A 27724-nucleotide genomic window follows, 5' to 3' on the forward strand; every position below is an offset into this window, starting at 1 on the left:
CGCTACCAAAAAGCAAATGAGACATTGCAGGAGTTTGCTTCAGATATTGAAAGATTGGCTCATCTTGCAAATGCAGACGCACCCGTGGAATACACTGAAAGGGTAAAAATCCAGAGTTTCATAAATGGCATACGAGATGTGGAAACGAAGCGGGCTACATATGCGAATCCAAAACTAACATTTGCTGAAACGGTATCGCATGCTCTGATTCAGGAAACAGCGTCGCTTCTGTGTAAGCCAGTTTTCAAAGCACGCCGTGTGGAAGTAGAAAGGCCAGAGCGGGTAGAAACAATTTTGGAAGTACTGAAGGGATCTCAACAGAAGAATGCCGGAGTTATTAAATGTTTCAGGTGCGGCAACCCAGGTCACATTGCACGTCATTGCGATCTTGGTCCTAATAGTTCCAACAATGGGGGTGGCCATAAACGCAAAGCTGGAGGAGATGAGCAAGAGCGAGTAAGAGGTAGAGAGCTAGATCCAGCTATTGAATGCCCTGTGATATCTGTGTCGCAAATTGGTAGAAAATCGAGCAGTCTTACCGTCAGAGGGAATGCGGATGGCAAAGAACAAGTACTGACTGTAGATACGGGCGCATCTCATTCCTTGATCCGATCTGACTTGGTCAACAGGAGAGTAAAACCGTTACCTGGAGCAAAGTTGCGTACGGTCACTGGCGAGTATAACCAAGTTCAGGGAGAAGTGATATGTGAAGTATTCATTGGGAAGGTCATGGTTCTACACAAATTTGTTGTGGCGGAGATTGTTGATGAAGTTATATTGGGAGTGGATTTCTTGGTTGACCATGACATCAAGATCGATATGCAGAGAAGGGTTATGCGTTATGAGAACCAAGATGTGCCACTTAACTTTAGTTTGGAAAAAGGGTTCAGCAGTAATCGGGTACTGGTGGAGAATACTCGACGAAGGCCACGAAATTCAAAGGTAAAGGTTGATAGATCGAATGGGCCAAATAAATCAAAATCAAAAGTACCTGCGAGAGAAACACTGGCATTGACAAAACCTAAAAGACGCAGGAAGACGAAGCGACGAATTTCCGAGAAAGAATGCGAGGATAGTTTCAAGCCGGAGCGCACTACTGTTCTAAAATGTGGGAACGATACCGATTATGCAAAGAAAATTCGTCCAGCGCAAGCTCTACGAAGTGGTTCATTGACCAACCAACAGAGCGTGAAGGAGCGGCCCAGGGTAATGAGTAGTAAGATGAAACACTGGCATGACAAGAACTTTAATTCGGAAGGTTTCTTGGCGGGAGATTTGGTACTGTTAAACAGCCCTCACCGGCGGAAAGGTGTTCCAGCTAAATTTCGGTGCAGTTGGGAAGGCCCGTACAAAGTTGTGAAGAAGATCAGTGATACCATCTACCTCATATAAACCACTGAGAAACCACGGGTTAGAAGAGTGGAACATTTGGAGATGCTAGTGGCAACGTTTAGATCGGGAGATTTGTCTGATCGGGACGATCAGACTTAGGTGGAGGGCAGTGTCACGGATATTAGCATCACTAAGTTATCCCATCACTAAGGCGATGCTAAGGCCATGCCAAGCAGTATTTACGTTAATAATCAAATCAAGTATACACATATATAAGGCAGCCCAGAGAGATGTCACACACAGATGCATTTACTTATACGCCTATATGCGCGCGAGAGACTGTAAACTACAAACATTCACATCAATAATTCAATCTTTATGTATCTACATAAACGAATAAATAATTGCGTCTACACATATGTACCATGTACGAATACGAGCAGCGGAGAGTCAATGCGCAAACACATGCATATATCTGAGAAGTTTGAGAGCTACTGGACTAGTAGATTTGTCAGGTCGTGAGTCGTCCCCGCGTTGGGCTTCATTCAGACCTTGGCCCGCTTTAATGTAGAGAGCCTCACATGTTGAGGTGGAGTACGCTGTTAAAACAGCAATATTAAATGTTTGGCTCATTCAAAATATATGAACAAAAAAAACCGAAAAGTTACCAGCGGGTCCCTCCTAAACCAGGGGTGGTATCCACAGTATGTTTGCGCGGAACACTTTTCTACGTTAGCAGCCTTCGGCCGCGCTTATAAAACAGCACCCTGGGTAGGTCCAACACCGGTTTGGAGACCAAAACTATATCCACGCAAAGCACTTATGTTCACAGTTTTTTTTGGTGGGTATTGCACAACAGAACAACAATCACCTGAAAATCACTAACTTCCACTGCAAGTATCGACAGAGATACAATTTTTATTTTCCGCCTTCGGAGCTTTGTTCTCGAGATTAGTACGCGTCGGGGGAAACATCTCTAGATATTTTTTTTTTGGTAACACATCAGTATTTTAATATAATAAAATTTATAAAATTGTGTTTACCAAAAAGGTAAACACGAGAAACGTCAAATGAAAATGTCCCAAAAAACACCATGGTGAACTCACGTAAGTTCACAATGATGAAAAAAGCTTTAGGTTGAAGATTGCCAGATGGACGTGCATGATATGGTGAGAATAAGGACAGGGATAGATAGAGGGTGGTTATGATTGCAATAGACAAAAGAAAGACCGTGGGAAACGGCATAAGGAAACGGTTCTTTTTAGCGGTTCGGATAGTAGAAAAGAGGGTAACTGAAGGAGAACAAATGTAAAGTAAAATATAGCAGCATATCGAGCTAAAGTGCGCGCGCCGCTTTTCTGATAAAGGAAGATATCCTTGAAATTTTGTATGCGTTTAAGTTTTTTTTAAATTCCCTGTGCGCGGAGACCCAGAAAGGGTCAGTGTAGTGCCGAAAATAATAATTCTAAAGTTTTTTGATATAAGGCAAATTGCCTTCAATTCAAAGCGCGGTTTCGGTCAATAATCGATAAGGAGAAGGGCGACACAAAACCCAACCACCAGGACAGGATTCCTCGCGGCATAGAGATGTGGAATATTTAATAATCAGGTGAGTCCGTAAATGTTAAAGGATTTTTTTTTTGGTCATCTAGACTTTCACGCCGTTTGGGGTTCACGCGACCTCAAGTTTGACTTCGGTCACCAGCCTCTTCAGTAAATCCGCAGGCACGTATTTTCTTGGGTGAAGATTCCCACTCAAGCATTGTTTTCTTTTGCGTAATCCCAAATTCTAAAAATTTACTATCTCTTTGATTTTTTTTTTGATTAAAATAATAAATTTCTGTGGATACATTCATTTCATATTGCGTGTAGGTATGAGGGCAATATAACATTGATGTATGTGCGACATAAGGCGCGTGAACGCCAAATCGGTTTTGGGAGCCTTAAAAAAAAAAAATATTAATTGGCGCTAATTGAGATTTCATTCTCGTAGTGGGAACCGGAGGTGGACAGTGAAGCCTTTGTAAAGCGCCAGGGAATCACGATTTTTTTACAAGATCACGAATTTTTACAAAATCATCAATTTTTGCAAAATCATCGAGTTTTACTAAATCATCAATTTTTACAAAATCATCAATTTTTACAAAATCATAAACTTTTTTGCGAATCACCATTTTTTTACGAATCACGTATCGTACAAAAATCACAATTTTTACGAAGCTACGAATTTCTACAAATTCGGCATCAAATTTTTTCAAATACAACAATTCGTTGTGCAACTTCGACATCAAAATCGTTGCGAGTATCAACCCTTTTATAAAATTCGACACCATTTTGATGCAAAGTCCATATTCGTTCTACACATTCGACGTCATTTTTATACGTACTCGGCGTTATTGCGCGCAAATCCGCTACACATTCGATCGCCGATTTATTCAAAACCCTACAACAAATCTTGCATCTCGGAAAGCTGCGTCCAATTGGATTTGTTTATTCACCTAGCCATTTACCCTAACGTTTGAGCGACCTACCTCATCATAGCATTCAGCAAAAAAGTTCATCATAATGTAATTTGTACAAAAGCTTTTTATGGTAGATAGAAAATTAACAAACAAGTCAGGATAGTCTTAAAATTGCTTTTTTCGTATCCCAAATTGTACATGTTATAAAATCTGAATATCACATGGGTGTGCCTTGACATGCATCCGAGTCAATTATCCGTTTTAGTCTTAAACATAATGTTCCTAGTAGATCGGAAATTCTATAAAATCGTAAGGTGTCTATCAGTCACAAGATATACCAAAACGATTTAGACTGTTTTTTTTTGTCGTACCTTTTTTATTGCAGAGAGTATGAACCCTGCGCCAATAAGGCCCCCCCCCAATCCCCACATAAAAGAGCTCTTTTAGGCATGCATTAGGGTGTGTTTTAAAACTACTTTTTTTCCATAACTCCAGTTGAGTAGATAAGAGTTTGGTAATTTTGGCGACGGAAAGACCCAGGAACATAGTCTCAAAAGAATATTGGTCATAGATGTTTTTATTTTATACGGGATTTATGTGCACATTTTGATTTTTTTTTTGGTTTATTATAAATTTTGTGTACGTTCAGGAATACGGTTTCCATACGTTTATTTTTTTTTTCTTTTATAGATCTGTGTAAATATATATATATATACGTTTTTTTTTTGCGAGATAAAGAATAAATCCATATATGTTAATTTCAAATTTGCATGTATGTATATGTAAGTGAAGTGTTTGAAGGAAAATATTGTTTAATTTAAACGGAGCTTGAGTCTTTGTATGTAAGATTTTATTTCCTTAGTGTACAGAGTTTAAGATCATGTTAATTATTAAAATACGTCATTGAACTGAAAAGAGCAGTAGTATGGCTTGCTAATTTCTTTTGGGGCGGGATGTAAGGATGGAATGACGAGGAGGTAAGTAGGAGTATGGAGCATGGCATTAGGGTGACCGCAGAATAGGTTCCATGATGCGAGCGGTCCAAGGTTGGGTGGGATTCCTGTTGTGCGGTGGGTAAGTGAATCCGAAGAGGTGAACGGAAGTAAGTAAATATATGTGTGCGTCCGGTTCCAAGATGGCGGGTTGAGAACCACGGCCTGCCAAACGTACTGAGCTAGCTAGGGCCATCATCTGGAACCAAAGCAACGTGTATGTGACAGATTCTGGAAGCGCCTAAAAGATGTATAAAATTGTGCAATTTTAGTTATAGCTGAGAAGTTTGAGAGCTCATGGACAATGCTAGTACATTCTGGAAAAATGCGAACGAGGAAACCAAAGGGTATAAAAGGCAACAGATGAAGAGGCGCTGTAATTCAGTTTGAGTTGAGCTATCAATCAGTTTGATTAAGCACGCGATCTGGCGGCCAATAGTAGGGTTTCATTTGAGTTATCAGTCAGTTTGGTTATTAAGCCAGCGAGTAGCAAAGTATAAGTGTATTGTGAAGTACTTTAATAAAGGCCATTTTTCCATTATTCAATATTGGAGTTATTTATTCAACAGTTTAGTGATTCGAACTTAGCAGAGGATTGCAAATAAGAGGATTTGCAAGTAAATTCGTTACAATACATATTTGCAGTAGTAACTGACAATTTTCATGTAGTTGTAATTTTGATGCATTTGTTACCCAACAGAAAAAAATTGTCAACTTATATAAGAGATTTATTCCCAAATTAATAAAAATGGGTTTTCCTTTTTTTCTTTATTTTTTTTCTAGTGCGGAACTAGGAGGCCCCGGCTTTGAGGCGTAGCGGACGAGGTGTTGGGACCTTGGAATGTCGAGTTTACGGGAAGTACACTTGCTTAGAATAATGAATATAAGGATTGTTACTTTTGCATACTTTAATTTCGTCTTTCTAGGTACCTTTGCCAACGACTTGAGGGTTTGGCCGTACAACTCGAGCGGGCCAAAGTGCGACCAACGCGGGGAACACCCACACCCTGACAAGTGACATCAGTTTTGTTCATACTGACGACTTCCCGGAATTTACGACAGCTCAATGCTAATATAGGCACTAATATCTATGCAGAAAATCTGTCTTACTATAAGTGCAGGGCTTCCGAGCCAGTGTTGCGTCGTTCAGACTTAATAAAGATAGTTGCTAATTGGCTGGTATCTAAGTGTCTAAAATTTTGTTGCAAGCGGAAACTTTTCCTCTCACTTCGTCGGAGCTATGGTATATGTCCCACATTGGTAAACCTTAGAACGAGTTAGCGCGGTTGGCTACTAAACAATTCACTTCAGCTTAACCAGCAGAATAGCTCCAGCTTCGTGCACACATTGCGTTGTATCTGTTGTCACTATTGTAGCTAATGCCAGGAATACGGTAAAATTTGGTCCCGCATAAGTAAGAACTGAACTTGGCTCGTAGTTGATCTTCATCCTTTCCCTTTGAGGTCCATCGACTAGGATATTAACGGAACACTGTCTAAGTACAGCCCGAACGCATGGGAAGCCCAACGAAAGATTTCTGTCAGATCCGTAAGGACTAAGATAAGATATCGACGGCTAACGACACATTAGGGTGATCAGCTGCCACTTCAATAAAGCTATATCTGAGAATATAAGTTTTCAAAAACACCCTACCTCAGCTTAGGTAAGGCGACCGAGATGTTTTCGATACCTATGCTCCCAGTCTTATTTTACATCAGCCTTCTCTACTGTAACGAATCTCCATATCAGAATTTATGGGCCCCATACCCAGTATTTTCCGGAAAAACTTTTGAACACTAATATGGGCTGAGTAGATTTAGAAGACATCAATGTTTGGTAAGGCGATCGACGTTAATCCGAGGAAACTTCGATGCGAACATTGTAGTAAGTTAAGCTCTAATCTAAGCCCTATCTCAGAATTCGGTTAAAGAACGCCTATTTTTAAAATTTGTTTCAAAATAGCCCTTTCTCAGGCCCAAGGCCAATTTTTTACGTTAGCAGTGGACAATTCTAAAATTGGCCTTTACTCGAAGTAGTAATGCTGCGCGATCTTTACTAACCGCTACATAGGAAAATTCTGGAAGAGAAGAATTGACATGGAGAGCGTTTGGTCTGGCCACAATGTCGGAATACGTCTACAGGATACAAGTTTTCTATCCCCAGTGGGTTAGGGGGTCAGAATATACCCGCGGTAGATATGCCTATCGTAAGAGGCGACTAAAATACCAGATTCAAGGGGCTGTGTAACGCAACCCTTCAGGTTGCCAACGCAATATATAGCTTCTCCAAATCCAATTGTCAACCTCACCTATCCGTGGCGAATCCTGTTTCACTAACAGACGAGGCTCTGGCGACTCCAAGCTACTCATGGAACTTGGGGGTGGGGAGGGAGGGTTGGCCTGAAGGTTTAATGTGGCCATATGAATCGTTCCCGAGATGGTCGGGCTAGCACCTTAATGGTGCTGTGTTACCGGAGTGTACCGGATTTGTATCCGGTAAAGGACATTAACATCGATAACACTCCCCAAAGCATTCGAGGAGAAACCTTATCGCTACAACAACAACATACGAGTTTTCTAAAAAAAATGTTTGTGAATGAGCATTAAATACCATATGGAGTGCAGGATTCCCTTACAAATGTGTGATACACAGACGGCTTGAATATATAGAAATGCATGGAACTCGTTGAATTTCGATCCAATACCAAAGTGGCAGTGTCTTCTGGCAATACAATTTTGTAGGCGGAACTATAGCCATAAAGAGAACGTCGCTATACTCAATCGCACTCAGCGACATTTAGGCCCCTAATACGAGACACAATAGATCTTCGACTGTGGTCGAAAGAGCTGATCGAACGAACTTTCATTCGGTATTATGACGCGCGTTTGATGAAGGCAAGCGTTATTGTGAATTTCAATAAATTAAAAAGTTCACAATAGCACATTTCCAATACTCTGTAAATAAATAAATAAAAATAAAATAAAATAAATAAACAAAAGTAGAACTAGTTATTAAATACAAATATTAAAAACAAAAGTATGACTAACGCGATTGTGGTTTGATGATTCGTCAGATGAAGATGAAAACTTACTGGAGCTAGCCAGAAGAAAAAGATGGGTGAGGGATGCTTCAAATTCTGTGAAAATGAATTCCACCGCGTAAGTGTAGCTTTCTAAATAAGTTGTTAAATTGTTGAAATTATAAGTTTTGTTTATGGATTTATTCAAAACTTCTGACTGCCCAAAGAATCGTCCATTGACTTGTTGTCCAGTACAGATGAACTGTTGCAGTAATGCACAAGAGCCAAGTCTATTCCTAATATTCTAAAATTGGCAACAGTTCTCCGATTTTGTGCTCAGGGGTCCTACCAACTGATCATTGGAAACGGAAATGCAATCGGCATAGATTAGATTGATACGAATCTTTTGCTTACGCTCTCACGAGGAATTTATCTTCTAGTTGTTGCTGGCAACAATCACAGATAAATCCCTCGCGCCAGCTGAAGCGGGTACCAGAACAAAAAATGTGCCAGCCAAAAAGAAAAACGTGCCAAAAATTTTGGTTAACTTTAGTTTGACCTACAACTGTAGAATAGCGTTCAAAAATTATGGGAAAAAGGATAAAAATACTTGTTTTAGCGTAAGTATTATTAGTTCGAAGGCGGAGGGTAAATATTATTTCCCATTCAAAAGTTATCACTAAAAATAGGTTTTGTAAATATGAACTCCCGATGCAACCAGTCCAGTTTGATCACAGAACCTGGAACCCCAGACATGTAGGATAAGCCCTATCCATTAAATAATGTTAACTATTATATCATAGGTCCGATTTACTGAAATTTCAAAAGAATATATGGTTTTCACTGCGAGTTAAATGCGTTACAATATTTGACTAATTAATTTAATCGAAATGTAAAGTTTACTTAGATTTGTTTATATTTAACTCTAACTAGTCGTATTATTGTAAAATAACTTTAAGGAAATAAATATTTTACGACTATCATTTTATTAAATGATTGAAATTGTAATCGCCGAATTGTATGTCAAAAATCCCCATTTTCAGATCTATTCATTTTTGTTTGGAGTGGCGTCATTGATAAATGTTATAAAAAAATGCTCATTTTGACAGCGCTCTCTCGAAACAAAGAGTTGCAAATCCATTCATCTATGGCAATCGGACTTAACCGGCCGACTGTGTCTGTGGTACTATCAGAGGTGGAAATTTTATTTGTGAAAGATGGGTAAAATTGAATTACGAGGAGGCTGAGCTGCATCAAGCAAAGTTGCATTTCTATAATGTACAAGTTTCTTTTGCTATACGGGGATTTTGTGCCATAATTAAACCAGTATTTCCAGCTGTTGTTTTGTACTCACGACCTTGGACCTATATAAAATTAATTCAAATAGTTTAAAATTACTACTAGGTCGTAAAAAAGGAGAATATAAATACAAAAACTTACATTTTAAACAATTCTTTTTCTATTCGATACAGCGTCGACAACAAATTTCTATTCGATCGAAAATTAGATACACAACGAAAATTTCGACAGAGACTTCAAATTCGATTGTCGATATTCGATAGTCAGCGAAGATCGAATAATGCTCATAATAGGGGCCTTAGAAAAAGTAGCTTAAATTTTAGCTAGGTATTTCTTATTTCGTTCTATCTAATGCTGGGTATATAAACTTGGATTTTTCAAAAGTTCCTACATAACTGCAACCCTGTGTTCGTCAACAAAACAGCTGGCAGCAAAACCGATAAGCTCACACAATGGATTTCTGAAGTATTTACTTTTTGGTGATAAGCAAAATCCACGTAAACGTTTTGAAGAAAAAGCTTCTCGGCCAACCGGCGCACCTCGCTACTAATTTTTTTATACCAAACCACTCTTTATAAAATAAAATGTCATACATCTGTGCTCTACTAAATTTTGTTTGTGTGTTCGCCCTTTTGTACGCAAATTGCAATGCACTCGAAGGATTTAATAAATCCCCTGAGGAATTGAAGGAAAAGTCGGCAAAATTGCCACCTTGCAAATCGTGTACAGTGCTTGTACAATCTTTTAAGTTTGTAAGTACATTTTTTCAAATTTATAACCGAATAAACATTCATTACTTTTTAGGGTTTGGATAAAACGAGCCGCGGCAAACATGCTGGTGGTGATGCCGCTTGGGAAGAAGAAAAACTGCGAACGTATAAAACTAGTGAAGTACGTTTGGTGGAGATACAAGAAAAATTGTGTAACGACGTAACTCGTGGCCAGGATCAATGTCATACTATGGCCAATGATCAAGAGGATTTATTAGAAGAATGGTTTTTCCATAAACAAAGCGAATCACCGGATTTGCATGCCTGGCTTTGTATTGAAAAATTGCAAGTATGCTGTCCGGATGGTCATTACGGACCAGAGTGTAAGGTTTGCACAGATTGCAATGGAAATGGTAAGTGGGTTTCTAAAAAGTTATATAAGTGAAGATATCTGTGGATGAAGAGTTTGAGAAGGGTAGCTCAAGTGATACTCGGTATGGTTCGTCAACTGAACCGTGTGATATGATCACGTCGAACCTGTGTCGTCATCTCCTTCCTTAAGCAACTTGTATTGTCAGAGCTTTGTCTTCTGTTGTCAGAGTAGCGAAAAATACTCTGTAAAGCTTGAAGGGAGAGAAACCTCTCATGTTATTGTTGTTGTAGCAGTGCTTCGCCCCATCCATGTCATCAATATCGTCTAACGGTAGTCCAAGGAAACTTGCTGTTTCAACTGGGGTCTACCATAGTGAGAGGGGTGTTAAAGGCGTTGGTTCCACATTACCATTGATTAGATGGTTGGTGTCATGTGGTGACACATTGCAAGCAAGGCATACATTTTGTATGTCGGGGTTGATTATGGATAGGTAAGAGTTTAACCTGTTACAGTATCCAGTTCGAAGTTGAACTAGAGTGACTCGCATTTTCCTAAGGAGTGTGCGTTCTTCTTCTGTAAGTTTAGGGTATTGTTCGGTGGGTACAGGATTCACCGGGAAATTCCTGACAGAGGTACGACACCTGTTTGTGGAGTTCACTGAGGACCTGCTTGTGTTTTTTGGCTTCATACGGTTGTGTTCTCAAGTGCCGTATTTTCTCATTATGCTTACGGAGATGACTCCTTAAGCCCCTGGGCGGTGTTGGTCTATCAATCAATCAGATGTCTGTTTGGGATGCCCAGGTTTCTGGGTATTCAACAGGAACTGTTTGGTTAGCATTTCATTTCTCTCCCTGATGGGGAGTATTCTCGCCTCATTATGTAGATGGTGTTCTGGGTACATAAGAAGATAAACCATGGCGGTTCTAAGAGCGGTATTTTGGTAGGCCTGTAGCTTCTTCCAGTGAGTAGTCTTTAGGCTTGGCGACCATATCGGGCACGCGTAGCATGTAATCGGCTGGCCAATTGCTTTGTAAGAGCGTTTATTTATCTTTTCCCCAAGTGCTACCAACAAGAGATTTGAGGATTTTATTACGGCTCTAGATTTTCGGTACAATTGCGGCTCACCAAAATGTAGATCTTGATAGAACGTCACACCCAAGATTTTGGGGTGTAAGACAGTCGGTAGCGTAGTACCATTGACGTGGATGTTCAAAATGGTCACATTTGGGACGTCCATGCTGTAAATAAGGTCGCCGATGATTTAGTCGGTGATGATGTCAGGTTTCGCGAGGTGAAAAAACTGGAGAGTTCAGGGAGATAGCCGTTTATTTTGTTACAAAGCTAATCTATCTGTTGGCCTGGACCTGTGGCCATTATTGTGCAGACATCGGCGTAGGAAGTGATAGTAACTCCTTCTGGTGGCGAAGGTAGTTTTGATATGTAGAAGTTAAACAAAACTGGTGATAGGACACCACCCTGTGGCACCCCTTGTTTAATTTTTCCTGGTTTTTATGTTTCGTTTCTAAATTGCACCGATATCTGCCGGCCACCCAGATAATTTGCGGTGCATGGGGGAAGGGTAGACCCTTCCAGGTCTTGCAGTAACGTGCCATGATTGACCGTATCAAAAGCTTTTGATAGCTCTAGCGAAACGAGTACTGTTCTATGGTCGGAATTTTGATTTAAACTGCAATTTATCTGGGTGCTAATGGCATTTAACGCGGTGGTTGTGCTATGAAGTTTTCTAAAGCTATGCTGATGACCGGCTAGTTGCAAAATTGCTTCGAAATAGGGGATCAAATTGGCTTCGAGCGTCTTGGCTACTAGCGATAGGAGAGATATCGGGCGATATGACTCTGCTATGTTAGCTGGTTTCCCAGGCTTTAGTAGCGGGACCACCTTGGCCATTTTCCATTTTTCGGGAATGACGAAGGTGGAAAGAGACAGGTTGAAGCCATGCGCTAAATATTTGAACCCCTCTTTTTTTAGGCTTTTAAGCTATGCCGTTTGGGCCCACTGCTTTAGATGGTTTAGCTTGACCGATGGCATCCTCAACCTCTTTGGCGGTGATGGTAATTGGGTACGCGCTGAATTTATGTTTATGTGCGTGTCTGTTGGCCCTCCGTCTAACTTTGTCAACCGTAGAATGCATTATAAATTGTCGGCAAAAAGCGCTCGCGCATTTTTTCGCATCCGACAGCACTTTATGTTGTTGTAGCCATAAGGTTACTCCCCGAAGGATTTGGGGAGTGTTATCGATGTGATGGTTCTTTGCCGGACACAGATCCGGTGCGCTCCGGTAACACAGCACCATTAAGGTACTAGCCCGACCACATTAAACTTTCAGGCCATCCATACCTCCCCACCCCCAAGTTCCATGAGGTGCTTGGGGTCGCCAGAGCCTCGTCTGTTAGTGAAACGGGATTCGCCGGTGGAGAAACTATATATTGCGCTACACGGTGAATCCCACAACCCAGCACTTTATCGCCAAAGGCGATGGAAATTTTGTCGTTGTGCTTGGACGGATTCGATAGGGACTTTATGGTGGACCAAATCTTACCTACACCGGCAGAGAGGTTACAGCGACTTAGATGCTCCTCCCATTTCGCCCGCTTGTGTTCATCCACAAGCAATCTGATGCGTTGGTTTATATCTCTTATTTGGGGTCGCCGGGATCGAGCTGTCTTATAAGGTCACGTTCTCTCGCTAAATTTGCGGCCTCCGCCGGAAAATAAGGCCGAATTTCGGGAATTCTTCCGGCGGGAATAAAGCGAGTCGAGGCGGATTCAATAACCTTCCGGAAAGCATTCTCCCCTTGACGAGCATCAGTCGGGATAGGGAGGGCAGCAAAGCGGCTGTCTGTAAAGGATTTGTATTCATCCCACTTTCCTTTTTTTAAGTTTATGAAAGTGCGTTTATCGGTGACGATGAAGTCGGCGGTACGATCGAGCGAAATAAGTATTGGTAGGTGGTCGGATGCCAATGTTACCAACGGCTGCCAGTTGACGCAGTTTATGAATCCTGCGCTCACGATTGATATATCTGGTGAACTGAGACAGCTTCCTACCAGACGAGTCGGGGCGTCTCTGTTTATTGTGCAGAAAACAAAGATAATATATTTTAACTTATGTGGAAAGGAACCAACAAGGAACGATATTATCTTTCATGCTTCCAATTGCAAGAGACACAAATTGTGCGTTAATAATTGTTCTCAACATAGCTCTACACTCAGTTTTAACGAGGCAATAAAATGTGTCAGTAAATGCTTTAAGATCGAAGTTGTCTCAAATTTCAAATATTTAGGAGTTATAATTGACCAAAATTTTAGTTGGTCATCGCATATATCTGCTATGAAGGTTTATATGTTGTTAGCCGTACGCTCTTTTTATAATTTAAAAAGATTGCGCTAAATAGGGTTTTGGCTATGGTTTATTATGGACTATTCCACTCAAAATTACAATACGGTGTTAGTTGTTGGGGTGGTGCCTATGCTTGTAAAATTCATTCGCTTTTAATTCTACAAAAATGTCTTATCAGAAGAATGTGCAACGTTGGTCGTCTAACGCATTCTATAGATTTTTTCAAAACACTGAATATTCTTCCCATGAGACATTTATACTATTATAAAGTTCTAAAAATTTTTTGTATAAGGAGCGGGTATGCACAAAGTCCGATATACAACATCCACAATCTAAGAAGGGCATTGCTGCCTGTAGTAAGGGTTCCTAGATTTCGCACCACACTTTTTCGTAACTTCTACACCATTGTCTCGTGTAAACTATACAATAAACTACCTGCTGGGATACAGCTTATTGGAAGCCTACCAGCGTTTCTGAGGGAAGTGAAGAAGTGGCTTCATGGTTTCAATTATGAGGAGATAGAAATTCTGTTGCGTCCTATCTCATAATTCTTTGATGTTTATTAAGATATGATGTATTTTTATAGTAAAAAAAAAATAACTTTATATTTCTAATTATTGTTTGTATTTATAATAGTTGTATCATTGAATCTCTCTACTCATGCTTATCTTATATATTGTACCTTTTTATTGTAATGCGCCCCCAAGCATTTTAAAAAAGCGAATACCGAATGGAAGAAATTGCATTTCCACTGCTCATAAAATGAGTATTTAATGTCATTATCTCTTTTCTTATTTAATTATTAACTTAGATTGTAATACTGTATAATGTTGTTGTTGTTGTTGTAGCAATGTTTCGCCCCACCTAATAGCTGCGACCGATCACAAATTGTCATCAATATCCTCTAACGGGAGTCCAAGGAAACTTTGATAGGGGTGGACCATAATGAAAGGGATGTTAGAGGCGTTGGTTCCAAATTACAATTAAAGAGATGGTTGGTGTCATGTGGGGACACATTGCAAGCGGGGCATACATTTTGTATGTCGGGGTTGATTCTGGATATGTAAGAGTTTAACCTGTTACAGTATCCAGAACGAAGTTGAGCCAGAGTGACTCGCGTTTCCCTGGAGAGTATGCGTTCTTCTTCCGCAAGTTTTGGATACTGTTCCCTGAGTACTAGATTCGCCGGGCAATTCCCGGCATAAAGGTCCGACGCCTGTTTGTGGATTTCACCAAGGACCTGCTTGTGTTTTTTTTTCTTCATACCGCTGAGTTCTCAGGTGCCGTATTTCCTCAAAATGCTTACGGAGATGACTCCTTAAGTCCCTAGGCGGTGCTGGCTCATCAATCAGATGTCTGTTGGGATGCCCAGGTTTCTGGGTATGACAAAGGTGGAAAGAGACAGATTGAAGACATGTGGTAAATATTTGAAACCCTCTTTCCCAAAACTTTTAAGCATCGGCATGGCTATGCCGTCTGGGCCCACTGCTTTGGATGGTTTAGCATGACCGATGACATCCTCAACCTCTTTGGCGGTGATGGTAATTGGTGACGCGCTGAACTTATGTTTATGTGCGCGTCTGTTGGCCCTCCGTCTATTTTTGGTCAACCGTAGAATTCATTATGTATTGTCGGCAGAAAGCGCTCGCGTGTTTTTTCGTATCCGACAGTACTTTGTCGCCAGAGGCGATGGAAACTTTGTCATTGTGCCTAGACGGATTCGATAGGGACTTTACAGTGAAGCAAAGTTTACCTACACCGGCAGAGAGGTTACAACCGCTTAGTTGCTCCTCCCATTTCGCCCGCTTGTGGAGGTCGCCGGGATCGAGCTGTCTTATAAGGTCACGTTCTCTCGCTACCCTTGCGGCCTCTGCTGGGAAGTGGGGCCGAATTTCGGGAATTCTACCGGCGGGAATGAAACGAGCCGAGGCGGATTCAATGACCTTGCGGCAAGCCGCTCCCCTTGGTGGGCATCAGTTGGGATAGGGAGGGCAGCAAAGCGGTTGTCTGTAAAGGATTTGTATTCGTCCCGCTTTCCTTTTTTAAAGTTAATGAAAGTGCGTTTTCCACTGGGGCAACAGGTGACAGGAGGGATGTAGATGTTGATGATTTCTAGATTTGCATCGCCCGACCGGACAGATAATCCTTGACGTTCTAAGACACTGTCTCTGCGGTCGATGTCGGGATCAAATATATGATGTTGCACAGTGTGGTGTATGATAAACGCGAGGCCGCCTCCATTTCCGCTCTCGCGATCTTTTCTGTGGACATTATACCCAGAACAGGTCTGCAATGCAGATATTGCTGTGAGTTTAGTCTCTTGAATCGCAGCAATGCGGATGTTGTGCTGCTTCATGAAGTCGACTATCTCCGTGATCTTCCCAGTTAATCCATTACAGTTTAACTGCAGAATTCTGAAGTGCATAGGGGGAGACGTCGTCTTTCTGGGAGTAAGTGACGGGTGACTACGCCTGGGATGTGGAAGGCCAGAACGCGATTGCTGTTGAGGCCTTGGGACTAGACGTCATTGGGTAGGCATTGGGGTACCCGGTGTATTTGGGTATGCGGCCTGGCAACATGGCGCAATGAAATCCGTCTGGGGGTTGCCGTCGCGGAGACCAGAACATCTAGGAAAGTGGCACCGTCCATGGCAGGAGCTGCATTGGGCGGATGTCGCAAACGTATATATTCTGTGCTGGCAAACGGTGCAAAGGAAGGTAGGGACTAAGAGTCTGTTTCCGTGACCTACAAAATTGCTGCCGGAAAAGAGGGGGAAGAAGACGGGGGCAGGGGCTGATGCTCGGCAATCCTCCCAACTCTACTACGGAGATTGTAGGTATGAGTGGCAGCAGCCATGTGAGTTGGTGGCGCCGTAGGGCGCGAGCAACAGCGGGTACTTGTTGTGGCTTGCTGAGCAACGGGGCTGCTGGAAAGTAGCGGGGGCGCTAAGGCGCAGACTACGGGACGTCCTAGGACGTGAACAGCAAGGAGCCACAAAAGATTTATAGAAGTTACGTGGACGTCTGGTTTTGGGGTCTAGCCCGGAACAACCTGTCCAATGCAACCACCCCTTACACGAGACACACTGACAAGAATATGACCGTCCTAAAAAGATTCTTTTCCGGCAGATGCAGCAAAACCATTTCTCAGGACCGGGGTCAGGAGACGGACCCGGATTGGGTTCGATACCTTCCCTGAGCAAGAGAATATGGAGCAGTCCCGCTGCAAGGAGCTGCTGGGAGGATGACAATTTGTGGGGGGGATCCAACAAATTAAGTGGGGTTACACTGAAATGGCAGTCCTTGGTCGGGAAAAATCCCGAGTCGCTCAGGTACAAAGAACGGACGGCCTTAGGAAGCGAATACTGTATAATTATAAATGTTTATAAGAAAATAAAGAAAGCAAACAAACAAACAAACTGCTGTCCGCCAGCAAGTTTTAATGCCATAGGTCGTGATGGGCATTGAAATCGCCTAAGATAATGCGATTATGGCCAGTGAGTAAGGTGCTAATATTAGGGCGGGATCCATTGTGGCAGCAAGAGGCAGGAGGGATGTAGATGTTGATGATTTCTAGGTTTGTATCGCCTGACTGGACAGATAAGCCGTGCCGATGTCGGGATCAAATATATGATATTGCAGTAAGTGGTGTATGATAAACGCGAGACCGCCTCCATTTCCGCTCTCGCGATCTTTTCTGTGGACAGGTCTGCATAGCAGATCTTGCTGTGAGTTCAGTCTCTTGAATCGTAGCGATGCGGATGTTGCGCCGCTTCATGAAATCAACTATCTCCGTGATCTTCCCAGTTAATCTATTACAGTTCAACTGCAGAATTCTGAAGTGCACCAGGGGAGACGTCGTCACTCTAGGAGTAAGTGACGGGGTACTACGCCTGGGTTGTGAAAGGCTAGGACGTAATTGCTGTTGTGGTCCTGGGACTGGACGTCCCTGGGTAAGCATTGGGGTACCTGGTGTGTTTGTATTTGCGGCCTGACAAATGGCGCAATGGAGCCCGTCGGGGGGTTTCCATCGCGGAGACCATAATATCTAGGAAAGTGGCACCGTCCAAGGCAGGAGCTGCATTGGGTGGATGACGCAGACATATATTCTGTGCTGGCAAACGGTGCAAAAGGTGGTAGGGACTAAGAGTCTGTTTCCCTGACCTACTCGGCATTGCTATCGACTATACTACGGAGATTGTTGTTAAGTGCAATTGTAATAGGTGCTTATAAAACAGAGGAGAGAAGAAATAATGATATAATACATAAATTAATAAGAGATGGCCAAATCAAGTTGATTAAGTTCAGAAATAGCTATAAAGAGTTTGTAGATAGTTCCTTTGGTTTATAGAGTTTCTCGTAGCACCTGATATGGAGTTCCAAGAGCGTATGGTTTTGACGAAGAACAGTGTTGTAGATGTCACAAAGTTGAAGGTCGGAACGGTTAGACCTAAGAGATATGAGTTCTTCGTATAGGTACGATGGCTTTTTTTTTAAATCAGCTACACGAGAAAAATGCAACTCCTTGCCTTCAAAAAATTATGAATTTCACAGCTCAGAAGCTGGGTTCTCCAAGTATAAATATGGGTCAAACTTCTTCGACCATATACATAGCGCGTTATATGGTTGAAGACAATGTCAATTTTATGGGCGGAAGGAGCGTCTAGCTTATTGTATCCTAATTACGAGTAACTACATGATTATCGAAAACAATAGGTGAATGGCAAGCAGTCACTCAAACTTTTCATTTGTGTTTTATTCGCCTCTTACAACAAGAATTCTATGCGGAAGTTTAGGAGAGTGTTGCTGAGGTGACAGCCCTTTAGAGGATATCAAGCCGGCGTTTTTGGGTACCCAAAACTTCTCGTTCTAGAAATATAGTTGCGCGAACGATTTGATTCGATTGTATCGAAATTTTGTTTTTGTAACAGCAAAAGCACTCGCCGAAGGTTAAGGGACCTTCGTTCCGTAAAAATCTCAATAACATAACACTACTAAAAAACGTTTCTAACAAAATTTTCTTCTAGGCAAATGTAAAGGCTCCGGTACACGCAAAGGCAACGGAAAATGTGCCTGTGATGCTGGTTACACTGGCGATAATTGTAAAAAGTGCGCTGTAAATTATTATGAAGCCTATAATGATGGCGAAAAGATGCTCTGCTCCGCATGCCATAAGTCGTGTGGTGAAGATGGTTGTACTGGAGCAGGACCCAAAGGTATGACGCTGGAATTTAGTTGCATAACTTTTATATTAACATATTCCATATTTCCGTCAGCTTGTCTTAGCTGTAAAGATGGATGGATTATGGGCACCGATCCCGTAGGCTGTACGGATGTAAATGAATGTCTTGTGCAAAACCGCCCATGTCGTCCCAATCAATTTTGTGTAAATGATGACGGTAGTTATACCTGTTTGGAATGTGATCGCTCATGTGAGGGCTGTGATGGTGATGGACCGGATATGTGTAAAAAATGTGCGGCTGGTTATGCGCTTAAAGATGGAAAATGTCAAGGTGAGTGAGCATATTAGATATTGAAATCTTCGTTATTTAAATAAACAAAGCCATATATTAAATATTTTAAAAGGCAAGTCTATGCTTTAACACAAACCAATCTAATATATATTTCTGTATTTCTATTTTTCGAACTATCGCTGCCAAATACAATGTAACACACTTCTTCTAAATACTATGTTGAAAACATACAACATTCAACGTATAAAAACAAACAGATGAATCATCTGAACAACGTGAACAATACGTTAACTTCACACGTTTACTTACGTATTTTGGTCTATGTATAGCCACTTGTGTTATTTTTCAAAGTTCAACACACATCGCTTATATTGTGGGTGCAGCTGTTGCCATTTACATAGCCGCATCTGAATATTGGCTCAGTTCATCAGCAGCTTCTGGAGCAGCTAAACCGCAATTTGATAAAAAACAATTAGAAGATTTAATTATGAAATCCCTATAATAAAACAATTAAATAAATGCACAAAAAGTAACTGTAAACGTATGCATCAAGTGCAAAAGTATTAAAAGTAAAATTTTCTATTTATTCTGTGAATAAATATGTTCGATGTTTAGAGAAATTAAAAGTTAAAAACTGTATTGTATAATGATGAAATTTATGTAATGCATATTTAAATGAAATACCTACTGGCATATGTAAATACGCCAGTAGTTCTTTAAAAATTCGTTTATTACTACTTTACTCCAGGTTGTTGCTGTTGTTGTTGTAGCGATAAGGTTACTCCCCGAAGGCTTTGGGGAGTGTTATCGATGTGATGGTCCTTTGCCGGGTACAAATCCGGTACGCTCCGCTAACACAGCATTATTAAGGTGCTAGCCCGACCATCTCGGGAACGATTTATATGGTCACATTAAACCTTCAGGCCATTCCTTACTTCCCACCCCCAAGTTCCATGAGGAGCATGGGGTCGCCAGAGCCTCGTCTGTTAGTAAAACAGGATTCGCCGCGGATAGGTGAGGTTGACAATTGGGTTTGGAGAAGCTATATATTGCGCTGGCAACCTGAAAGGGTTGCGCAACACAGCCCCTTGAATCTGGTATTTTAGTCGCCTCTTACGACAGGCATACCTACCGCGGGTATATTCTGACCCCCTAACCCGCTGGGGAGGCGGATACTCCAGGTAGTAATGAAGAAAGGCTTGTTTACACTATGTATGCCCTGAACTCAAAACTTCACAAAAAGCGATTAACCTATTGCTAAGAAGTAAAATTCTATTACGCTTGAAATGATAAGGGTGCCTGTTATGAATTTCTGGATCAAAGTCTATAGGTGTTTGAAGCGATGACTCTATTAGGATCCTGTTTCGAGGACTCTATCTCAGCATATTTTCGTACACCGCATAGTTAAGTATGTTTAAAGAACATTTTAAAATTTTTAGGTGATATAGGAAAAAAAATTCTGAGATACGGCGTTTTCAATCCATAACAGATACGAATATTTAGTTGATTCTTTACCTTTTCCAGTAATCGATAGTTTTCATATTTTAGAAGTGTTATTTCGGCTCTCAACTACCTCGTAACCGTGGAAACCTTGTAAATAATAATTTTTTATAAACGCTTACAAGGTTTGCACGGCTTAGGGGCTTTAAGAGGCATTTCCGATTTTGATTGATTTATTAACTCGAAATTTGTTTTCCAACAGTTTTTACCTACCCAATATTTTCATTCGTTTTGCAGACGAAAACGCACATGACGATGTTAAGGAGAGTGAAACCCAAAGTAGTGAGGCTAAGACCGAACTGTAACTTTTTGTTTTCATTTAGTAGTAACTTTATTTAAATATATATATTTTTAATGTTAATAAGTTAAATGACATACATACAGTAAGCTGAAATTTTGTAATTTAAAAAAATTTAATTTTATAAATGTGCTTCATAGATATTCGAGCATATATGTATGTAAAAATCCTATATTGCAAATAGAAAATAGAGCTTACGATTTCTTCTCGAACACAAGCGAGATTTTGGAGACCCGAGAAATCGAGACCTCGACTCCTCGCGAGATTCTCGTGTCTCAAAGTAAACGTAAATCTCGCGAGTTTCTCGACATTCTCGCAGTATTTTATTTTTCAACGAGAAACCAAGAACAGGGCTTCTCGCGAGATTCTCGAATCTCGAAATACTCGTAAGGCTCGCGAGATTCTCGAATCTCGAATTACTCGTAAAGCTCGCGAGATTCTCGAATCTCGAATTACTCGTAATACTCGCGATCTTCTCGACTTTCATTTCAGTCGCTGCATTGCCAATATTCTATACATTTCGGGTTTTTTTACTTGTGGTTTTGCGGACATTTTGGCTTGTTCTCCAGCAGAAATCGTAAGCTCTATATTAAACAGGCAATGAATCGATTAAGTTGAATGTCGAAAAGCTCGCGAGCCTTACGAGTAATTCGAGATTCGAGAATCTCGCGAACCTTACGAGTAGTTCGAGATTCGGGAATCTCGCGAGAAGGCGAGACTCGCGAAAAATCTTCTCGAACATCTTCGAGAAATCGTAGGCTCTATGGGGAAATGCTCCCAATGAGTTTTGAATTCGAAATCAAAATAAGGCAACCTAAAAAATGTTTGCTATTGTAGCAGCATACATAAGTGTGATGAGAAAAATTAAAATTTAGGTACATTCGATTTTTGAATACAAAAACCAAGGCGAATTCATTACAGGTGGTGTTATCCCGTCAGCTGATTGCTTCTTCTTGAAAATTTTCCATACAGCGCCTTGCACTACAACATGTCAGTTAATCGAAATCGATGAAAATTTTCTTTTCACTTGACATTCTTCCGCACGGCGAATTGGTTGAATTCGCTTTTCCGCCACCTAGTATAGATTCGCCTTGACAAAAAAAAAAAAAAACAGCAATATATAGGCACTCTGATGTTAGTGAGTGTTCCTAGCCTGTAGCAGCAATATTACATATATGTATTCGAGGAATTTTCATATGCACATAACAATCCAAACCAAGATGCATAAGTAGATCTACATTATTTAAAGCGTTTTGAATATGATTAATAATAATGAATTGCAAACGTGAGAGAATGCACACAATTAATTTACAAATATACATACTTCACAGAAAAATTTTGCCCGAAATTATAAAAAATATCCTGAATCATGTTTGTCGAACTTTTCGTACACACCAGGGCAAATTCAGTACAAGGTGATGGTATGCCGCAAGGCGAACCCATAAAAGTTGATAGCAAGGCGAATTCAGTACCAGGTGTTGTTATCGAGACAGCTGATTGCTTCTGCTTGATTATTTTCCATACAACGTCTTGTACTACAATTCGTCAGTTAATAGAAATCAGTGAAAATTTTCTGCACGACGAATTGCTTGAATTCGCTTAACCACCACCTGGTGTGGATTCGCCTTAGCATAACGAGTTCAACGCAATTTGCCGTACACAAAAAATAACAAATGCAAAGAAAATTAGCACCGATTTCGGGTTACTGATATCGTATTGTACCAGCATTTGCCAGGAAAGTTGCAAGAATAAGCAATCAGCTGATGGGATAACACGACCCTATGCTGAATTCGCCTTGGCACCCCAACAGCTGGGTGCTTGCTCTTGCAATTTTCTTTCGATTTCTATTGCACAGCGAATTAGGTGTGAACTCGTTTTGCTGCCACCTTGTATAGATAGCCTTAGTACCAAGGCGAATCCGTACCAGGTGGTGGCAAAGCGAATTCAACCAATTCGCCGTGCAGAAGAATGTCAAGTCAAAAGAAAATTTTCATAGATTTCGATTAACTGACATTTTGTTGTACAAGGCTTTGTATGGAAAATTATCAAGAAGAAGCAATCAGCTTTTGGGATAACACCACCTCTACGGAATTCGCCTTGCTTAGTACATACAAATTAATTTTTGTGTAATTTCCTATTTTGGTGTATTGAATTTCGCGACTGTAAATTTTTTTTTTATTTTTGACAAAGTTTGAGACGAGGCGAATTCAGTACAAGGTGAACTCAACTTCTTGCGGGTTTTCTAGCAAAGTACAGAAACTCGGGATCTCAAAAAAACAAAATAAAGCAAGTTTGTCATTGAATTCACTTTCTGCGCTACGGCGAACCGGGTTTGAATTCGAATTTATTTGTAACCTTAATTTTTGTACAAGGCGAATTCATTAAAAACTTGTCTTGGTTTGGCCGAAGGCGAATCTATACAAAGTGATGGCAAAACGAATTCAGCCAATTCGCCGCGCAGAAGAATGTCAAGTCAAAAGAAAATTTCCATTGATTTCGATTAACTGGCAAATTGTTGTACAAGGCGTTGTATGCAAAATAATCAAGAGGAAACAATCTGTTGATGGAACAACAACACCTGATACTGAATTCGCCTTTGTTTGGCATAAAAAATATAATTTTGCCAATTAGCTCTAGAAATGTCACTCAACAAACATATTGTGAAAAATTTTCTGTGGGAACTGTACTTTGAAATGTATGCATGTTTATTCAAGCGCACTTAAATCTATAAGCTAAATAATAATTATAATATGAAATATTAATATGTGTATATGACAGTAACTGTCATTTTATATATATGCATGTGCAAAATAGTGAAATAAACGTTAATTTTCCAAGGAATTCATCAACTAGTTTAGATTTTTTCCGCTTCTACTCATCTCTCAGCTCATTATCGACATCTCTTATGGCAGCAGCTGCATCATTGAACATATTCAAATCATCAAGTTTTAAAGCCATTGGTCCATCTGGCACAATTAAACTACCAAATAATTCATATTCATCCGCAATATCATTTTCATGTTTTTTGCTGTGCTCACTACCATCATCAATACTAACAGCATTCTCACCACCCACACCATTATCACTACTCTTCTGCATTTTGAGACATTCATCCAAATCAGCTAGGGATTCTTCCGCCTCTGCTGCTAAGCGATCCAACGCTTCCTTCTTTTCACGCTCTACATCAACCTCAGCTACAAGCATCGCCTTCTTTCTGCATTGTAGATTTGGGAACACTATTGCTGGTATATCCGCACTAGAATCACGTGAATGCCCATCTGCTGAACTAGCTGACAACGTCTCCTCTGTTTCAATTAATAATTTACCATCCTTTAGCACATAGTCCGGTTCTGGTTTGTAATAAGTACCGTAAAACTCTTTTAATGTTTTCTTTGTTAAATTAAATTTACGTATGCCGTAGTTTTGTTTTGCTTCAAAATCTTTTTGCGCCTTGTGTGCATCCTTATGCTTGTCATGAACCAATTGGGCAGATGCTGTGCGCTCTCCTCCTACAGCTGCCGAATTAACTCTTGATGACCATGCACTTGATGCAGATTTTCTGGAGCGACGAATGATTTGACGACATTTATTTGTTATACCTCCAACAATTTCCGAGACGAGAGCAACAGCACCCGCTAAATAACCAATACCCATCAGTAGAAACATACCTTCGGTATCGGCGGTCGTGAGCTGTCGCTCTTCTTGTATGCGCTCACGTAAAACATTCGATGAGCTCGCTTGTAAGAGTCTACCGCTTGCAGTACGTTGCATAGTCCAACGCACTTCATTGAGTATTTTATTCATAAGGCCGCTCTGTTGGGCAAGTAATATCATGGAATCGATTTTACGTTTATATACGGAATGCTGAGGATAGAGAAATCCAACTTGAAATAGTGCGAAGCATTCTTCGCTGAGGTGAAGAGCAGAACGTTTTGAAATGTTGCTAAGTTTATTGAGAAAGAGTAGAGGTATAAGGCAGTTTGACACAATAAGGTGTTGGAACTTACTCATCGGTAAAATTTTTTTGTACCATGAACTCCAATTGGGACGCCGATCCTAAGAATGCATAATTCCAGAAAAAACTTTGTGTAACATTACCTATGCCCTCCTCTAGATTGGCAACGAATTCCATTTTCTTGTACAGCTTGGCTGTGGGCACATGAGTAGAATTTTGGAACCAAGTCTCCCAACCGCCGTTGTCTGAGAAGTTTATAAATATGTACATAGTAATAATAAGAGAAGGCTTCTCTTCTAATTTGCTGCATGCTAATTTTTAATTATGTTTTTTTTAAATTAACGCTGACAAGCTTTTTATTGCAGAAATACACTCGGACTTAAGCCCAGGTCCTCCAAACGGTAAGAAATACATAAATAATTACATACGTAATACATTAATAAAGAAATACATAAATCAGAAGTGGAATATTAATTTTTATACATAATAAAGAACCTAGAGATATTCAGCAGCCATTATAATAAGCACACAACTTACCCAATGTGCCAACACGAAAGAAAAGGCCTAACAAGTCATTCACCGAATCTACTGTACTGGGAAAAGCTGGAAGCGTCACAAATGCAATAATCGAACCTGTATAACATGACGTTATAATTATTGTGAACAACCAATATGCGCCAATTAGTAAACGCGTAGATGTTTTCTGTGTGGTTGTCCATGAATACTCTCCCGAAAAGGTCAAACTGTTTGTAAACATTCCAAATACATACCAAAACATATTTTCCATTTCACCCCAATTATCGATTAAATGGCGTAAAGTCAACCGATCGCTATACGCAATTGGAAATATAGCGCCCATATAAACGACGACAATACAAACCCAAACTGGCCATTGAAATGGACCCATAATAGCGCGGTATCTGGAAGAAAGAAATATATATTTTTATGATATGTCGAACCTTTTTAATGGCAGTACGCACTTGGGTAAGGCTTTCGATGCAAGCGTAATAAAACTCGCACAATCACGTGAATGGCTCATAGACATATCCGTTTCTGTAATACGCTGTTCGGTAATATAAAGGCCACACAAACCGATATCAGCTTCGCCTTTAACTATTTGATATTGAGCGTCATCAATTAGGCTAAAAAATAAAACTATTTGAAGAGTAGGCAAAAAAGAACCCAGATATGCTTTTCTTACCTCCTACTACCCAGCCGTTTCGGTGGCTCCATTAATTCAATAGAAAAGTTAAGCTTGGCAGCGATCAAACTGAGTAAACGATATTCGACACCATCCCAGTTCGTACTTGTTGAACCGCCACTGGAGAGTGTTTGTATACGGAATATGAAAGGTGGCTGATTGACAGCTGTTACCTGAAACCTATGCCCAGCAAAACCCTCTGCAAACTTTTTCGGAAATAGATTTATATGTGGACGTGATAGTGCGCCTCGAATCCAACTTGTTAGTACCACTGGTGTATTTGAGCCCAAACCATCGGTGTAGAGTTTGTGAGTATAGAGTACGTATGGACGATCCTGTGGAAGATATTGCAAAATTAAAATACTTCAAAGTATTGATTTAGCGCGGGGTATGAAATACACGGTTGCAAAGATATTAAGCTGGTGTTTGCGCTTACTATGCCGAAGGTATAAGATTCAAGCCCCAGGATAAGTAATGTCAATATATTTTAAAACAATGTTTTAACAGGCTCTTCTCTGGACAGTGTGGGCAGGATTTTAGTTAAGGAAAGCTTTCAGCAAGTATTAATTTGCTATGCAGATGGCACGGACTCCGCACAAAATGTCTAGGTCCTGCTAATTTGCGGAGACAAGTTTAGAGTATCTGAAAGCATATCGCGCCAGGTTATAACACAGGTTGGGAGGAATTTTGCTATCGATGTGGTTGGATTTGTTTGGAATGGGATTGGTAAAATATTTTAAAAGTTTTTTATTGGCTTCAACGATCTGAACCCCGTAAGTAAATGCAAAATTATTAGTCCATTTGTCGAGGTCGTCTGTCACGCCCAACATTTATGAATATCTCACAGTCGGTGTAGCCCACCGAACTTCATCGTAAACAGACACTGTAAATCTCAGCGAGCCGAGTAAGTCGGCATGGTTTCACCATGAATACCCTTTTGCCACGATCCAAAGTGTCGCAGATTACCCTATTTTACCCACAATGTCCAGAGTGCATGAACGTGGACGTAGAATGTCCTACTAGGAACTCTTGCTCGGCGGTGCAACCAAATTTAATTACTCATATTCCTAGCAAAAAGTATAGTACACCAACAAGGTTCGACGTGGTTGTATCTAATTTTTCCAGAGACATTCGGATTAGTTAGTAGCTAAATTAACTAAAGCATTATCAATATCGACAACACTTTTCAAAGTTATAGGAGAACAACAGAATTACAAACAAACCTTCCGTTCAATATTAAGTTAAGCTGAATCGCTACGAAAAACATACCTTTGTGGGACCATCAGTTAGAGACTCGCCAATAACCAGCAAATTCACAATATTCGAAGAAGCTTTCGAAGCCAAAAAATCTCTTAGCTTCCACTGTGTCGAACGTGCGATTAATACAACGCGACTTTCAATTTGTGCGCCAATTATTTCACTTGTCATTTGTGGATCCGATAAGAAGAGTATATAACTTTTGCAATGACTATCTATGCGACGTTTTAAACGCGGATTTTTTGCTTCATAGTGTTCATTGATCTCGCCATGATAGTAGGTGATGGGAAATGTCTGAAATGAGAGATTAATTTGAAATGAGCCGAATATTTAGTTCTGACCTCGCAGTAAAAATGTGTAATAACGTGCCTTAAAAAGGAGCTCCAATATCATAGCCTCCGATTTCTCCACAAAACTATCATAATAAATGACGGGTGGACATTTTTGCAAATATTCGCTGGCGATTTTGTTAATGAGCTTCACCAATGAATTAG

The 27724-nt window shown here is 40.5% G+C and overlaps 2 protein-coding genes across 3 annotated transcripts; one reads left to right on the plus strand and one right to left on the minus strand.

Moving 5' to 3' along the window:
- Window positions 1-9531: 9531 nt before the first annotated feature.
- Window positions 9532-23658, plus strand: Creld (Cysteine rich with EGF like domains). 2 transcript variants are annotated; one of them, XM_067767743.1, is made up of 5 exons: window positions 9532-9856; window positions 9909-10227; window positions 18573-18761; window positions 18822-19058; window positions 20757-23658. In XM_067767743.1, the coding sequence occupies exons 1-5, from the start codon at window positions 9689-9691 to the stop codon at window positions 20822-20824; spliced, it is 981 nt and encodes a 326-aa protein (XP_067623844.1). In that variant the 5' UTR covers window positions 9532-9688; the 3' UTR covers window positions 20825-23658. The 2 variants fall into 2 exon arrangements, with proteins under 2 accessions (XP_067623844.1, XP_067623843.1); XM_067767742.1 differs by lacking the exon at window positions 20757-23658 and adding an exon at window positions 19277-19594.
- Window positions 21587-27509, minus strand: Ir21a (Ionotropic receptor 21a). The gene is made up of 6 exons (XM_067767741.1): window positions 27243-27509; window positions 25974-26308; window positions 25753-25914; window positions 25310-25692; window positions 24825-25017; window positions 21587-24760 (listed from the first exon to the last, which is right to left on the minus strand). Exons 1-6 carry the CDS (start codon window positions 27399-27401, stop codon window positions 23689-23691), a joined length of 2304 nt encoding a protein of 767 aa, XP_067623842.1. The 5' UTR covers window positions 27402-27509; the 3' UTR covers window positions 21587-23688.
- Window positions 27510-27724: the final 215 nt, after the last annotated feature.

This window comes from Eurosta solidaginis, chromosome 2, assembly GCF_040869045.1.
Source record: "Eurosta solidaginis isolate ZX-2024a chromosome 2, ASM4086904v1, whole genome shotgun sequence".
Taxonomy (NCBI): Eukaryota; Metazoa; Arthropoda; class Insecta; order Diptera; family Tephritidae; genus Eurosta; species Eurosta solidaginis.

Excerpts from the sequence above, each read along its gene's own strand:
- Creld (XM_067767742.1), top strand. The coding sequence starts at position 9,689 with ATGTCATACATCTGTGCTCTACTAAATTTTGTTTGTGTGTTCGCCCTT. Across the intron at positions 9,857-9,908 it reads TTGTACAATCTTTTAAGTTT|GGTTTGGATAAAACGAGCCG; the intron begins GTAAGTACATTT and ends ATTACTTTTTAG. Across the intron at positions 19,059-19,276 it reads TAAAGATGGAAAATGTCAAG|ATGAATCATCTGAACAACGT; the intron begins GTGAGTGAGCAT and ends AAAAACAAACAG.
- Ir21a (XM_067767741.1), bottom strand. The coding sequence starts at position 27,401 with ATGACAAGTGAAATAATTGGCGCACAAATTGAAAGTCGCGTTGTATTA. Across the intron at positions 25,018-25,309 it reads CTTTCGTGTTGGCACATTGG|ACAACGGCGGTTGGGAGACT; the intron begins GTAAGTTGTGTG and ends TAAACTTCTCAG. Across the intron at positions 24,761-24,824 it reads CAAAAAAATTTTACCGATGA|CAACATTTCAAAACGTTCTG; the intron begins GTAAGTTCCAAC and ends CAATAAACTTAG.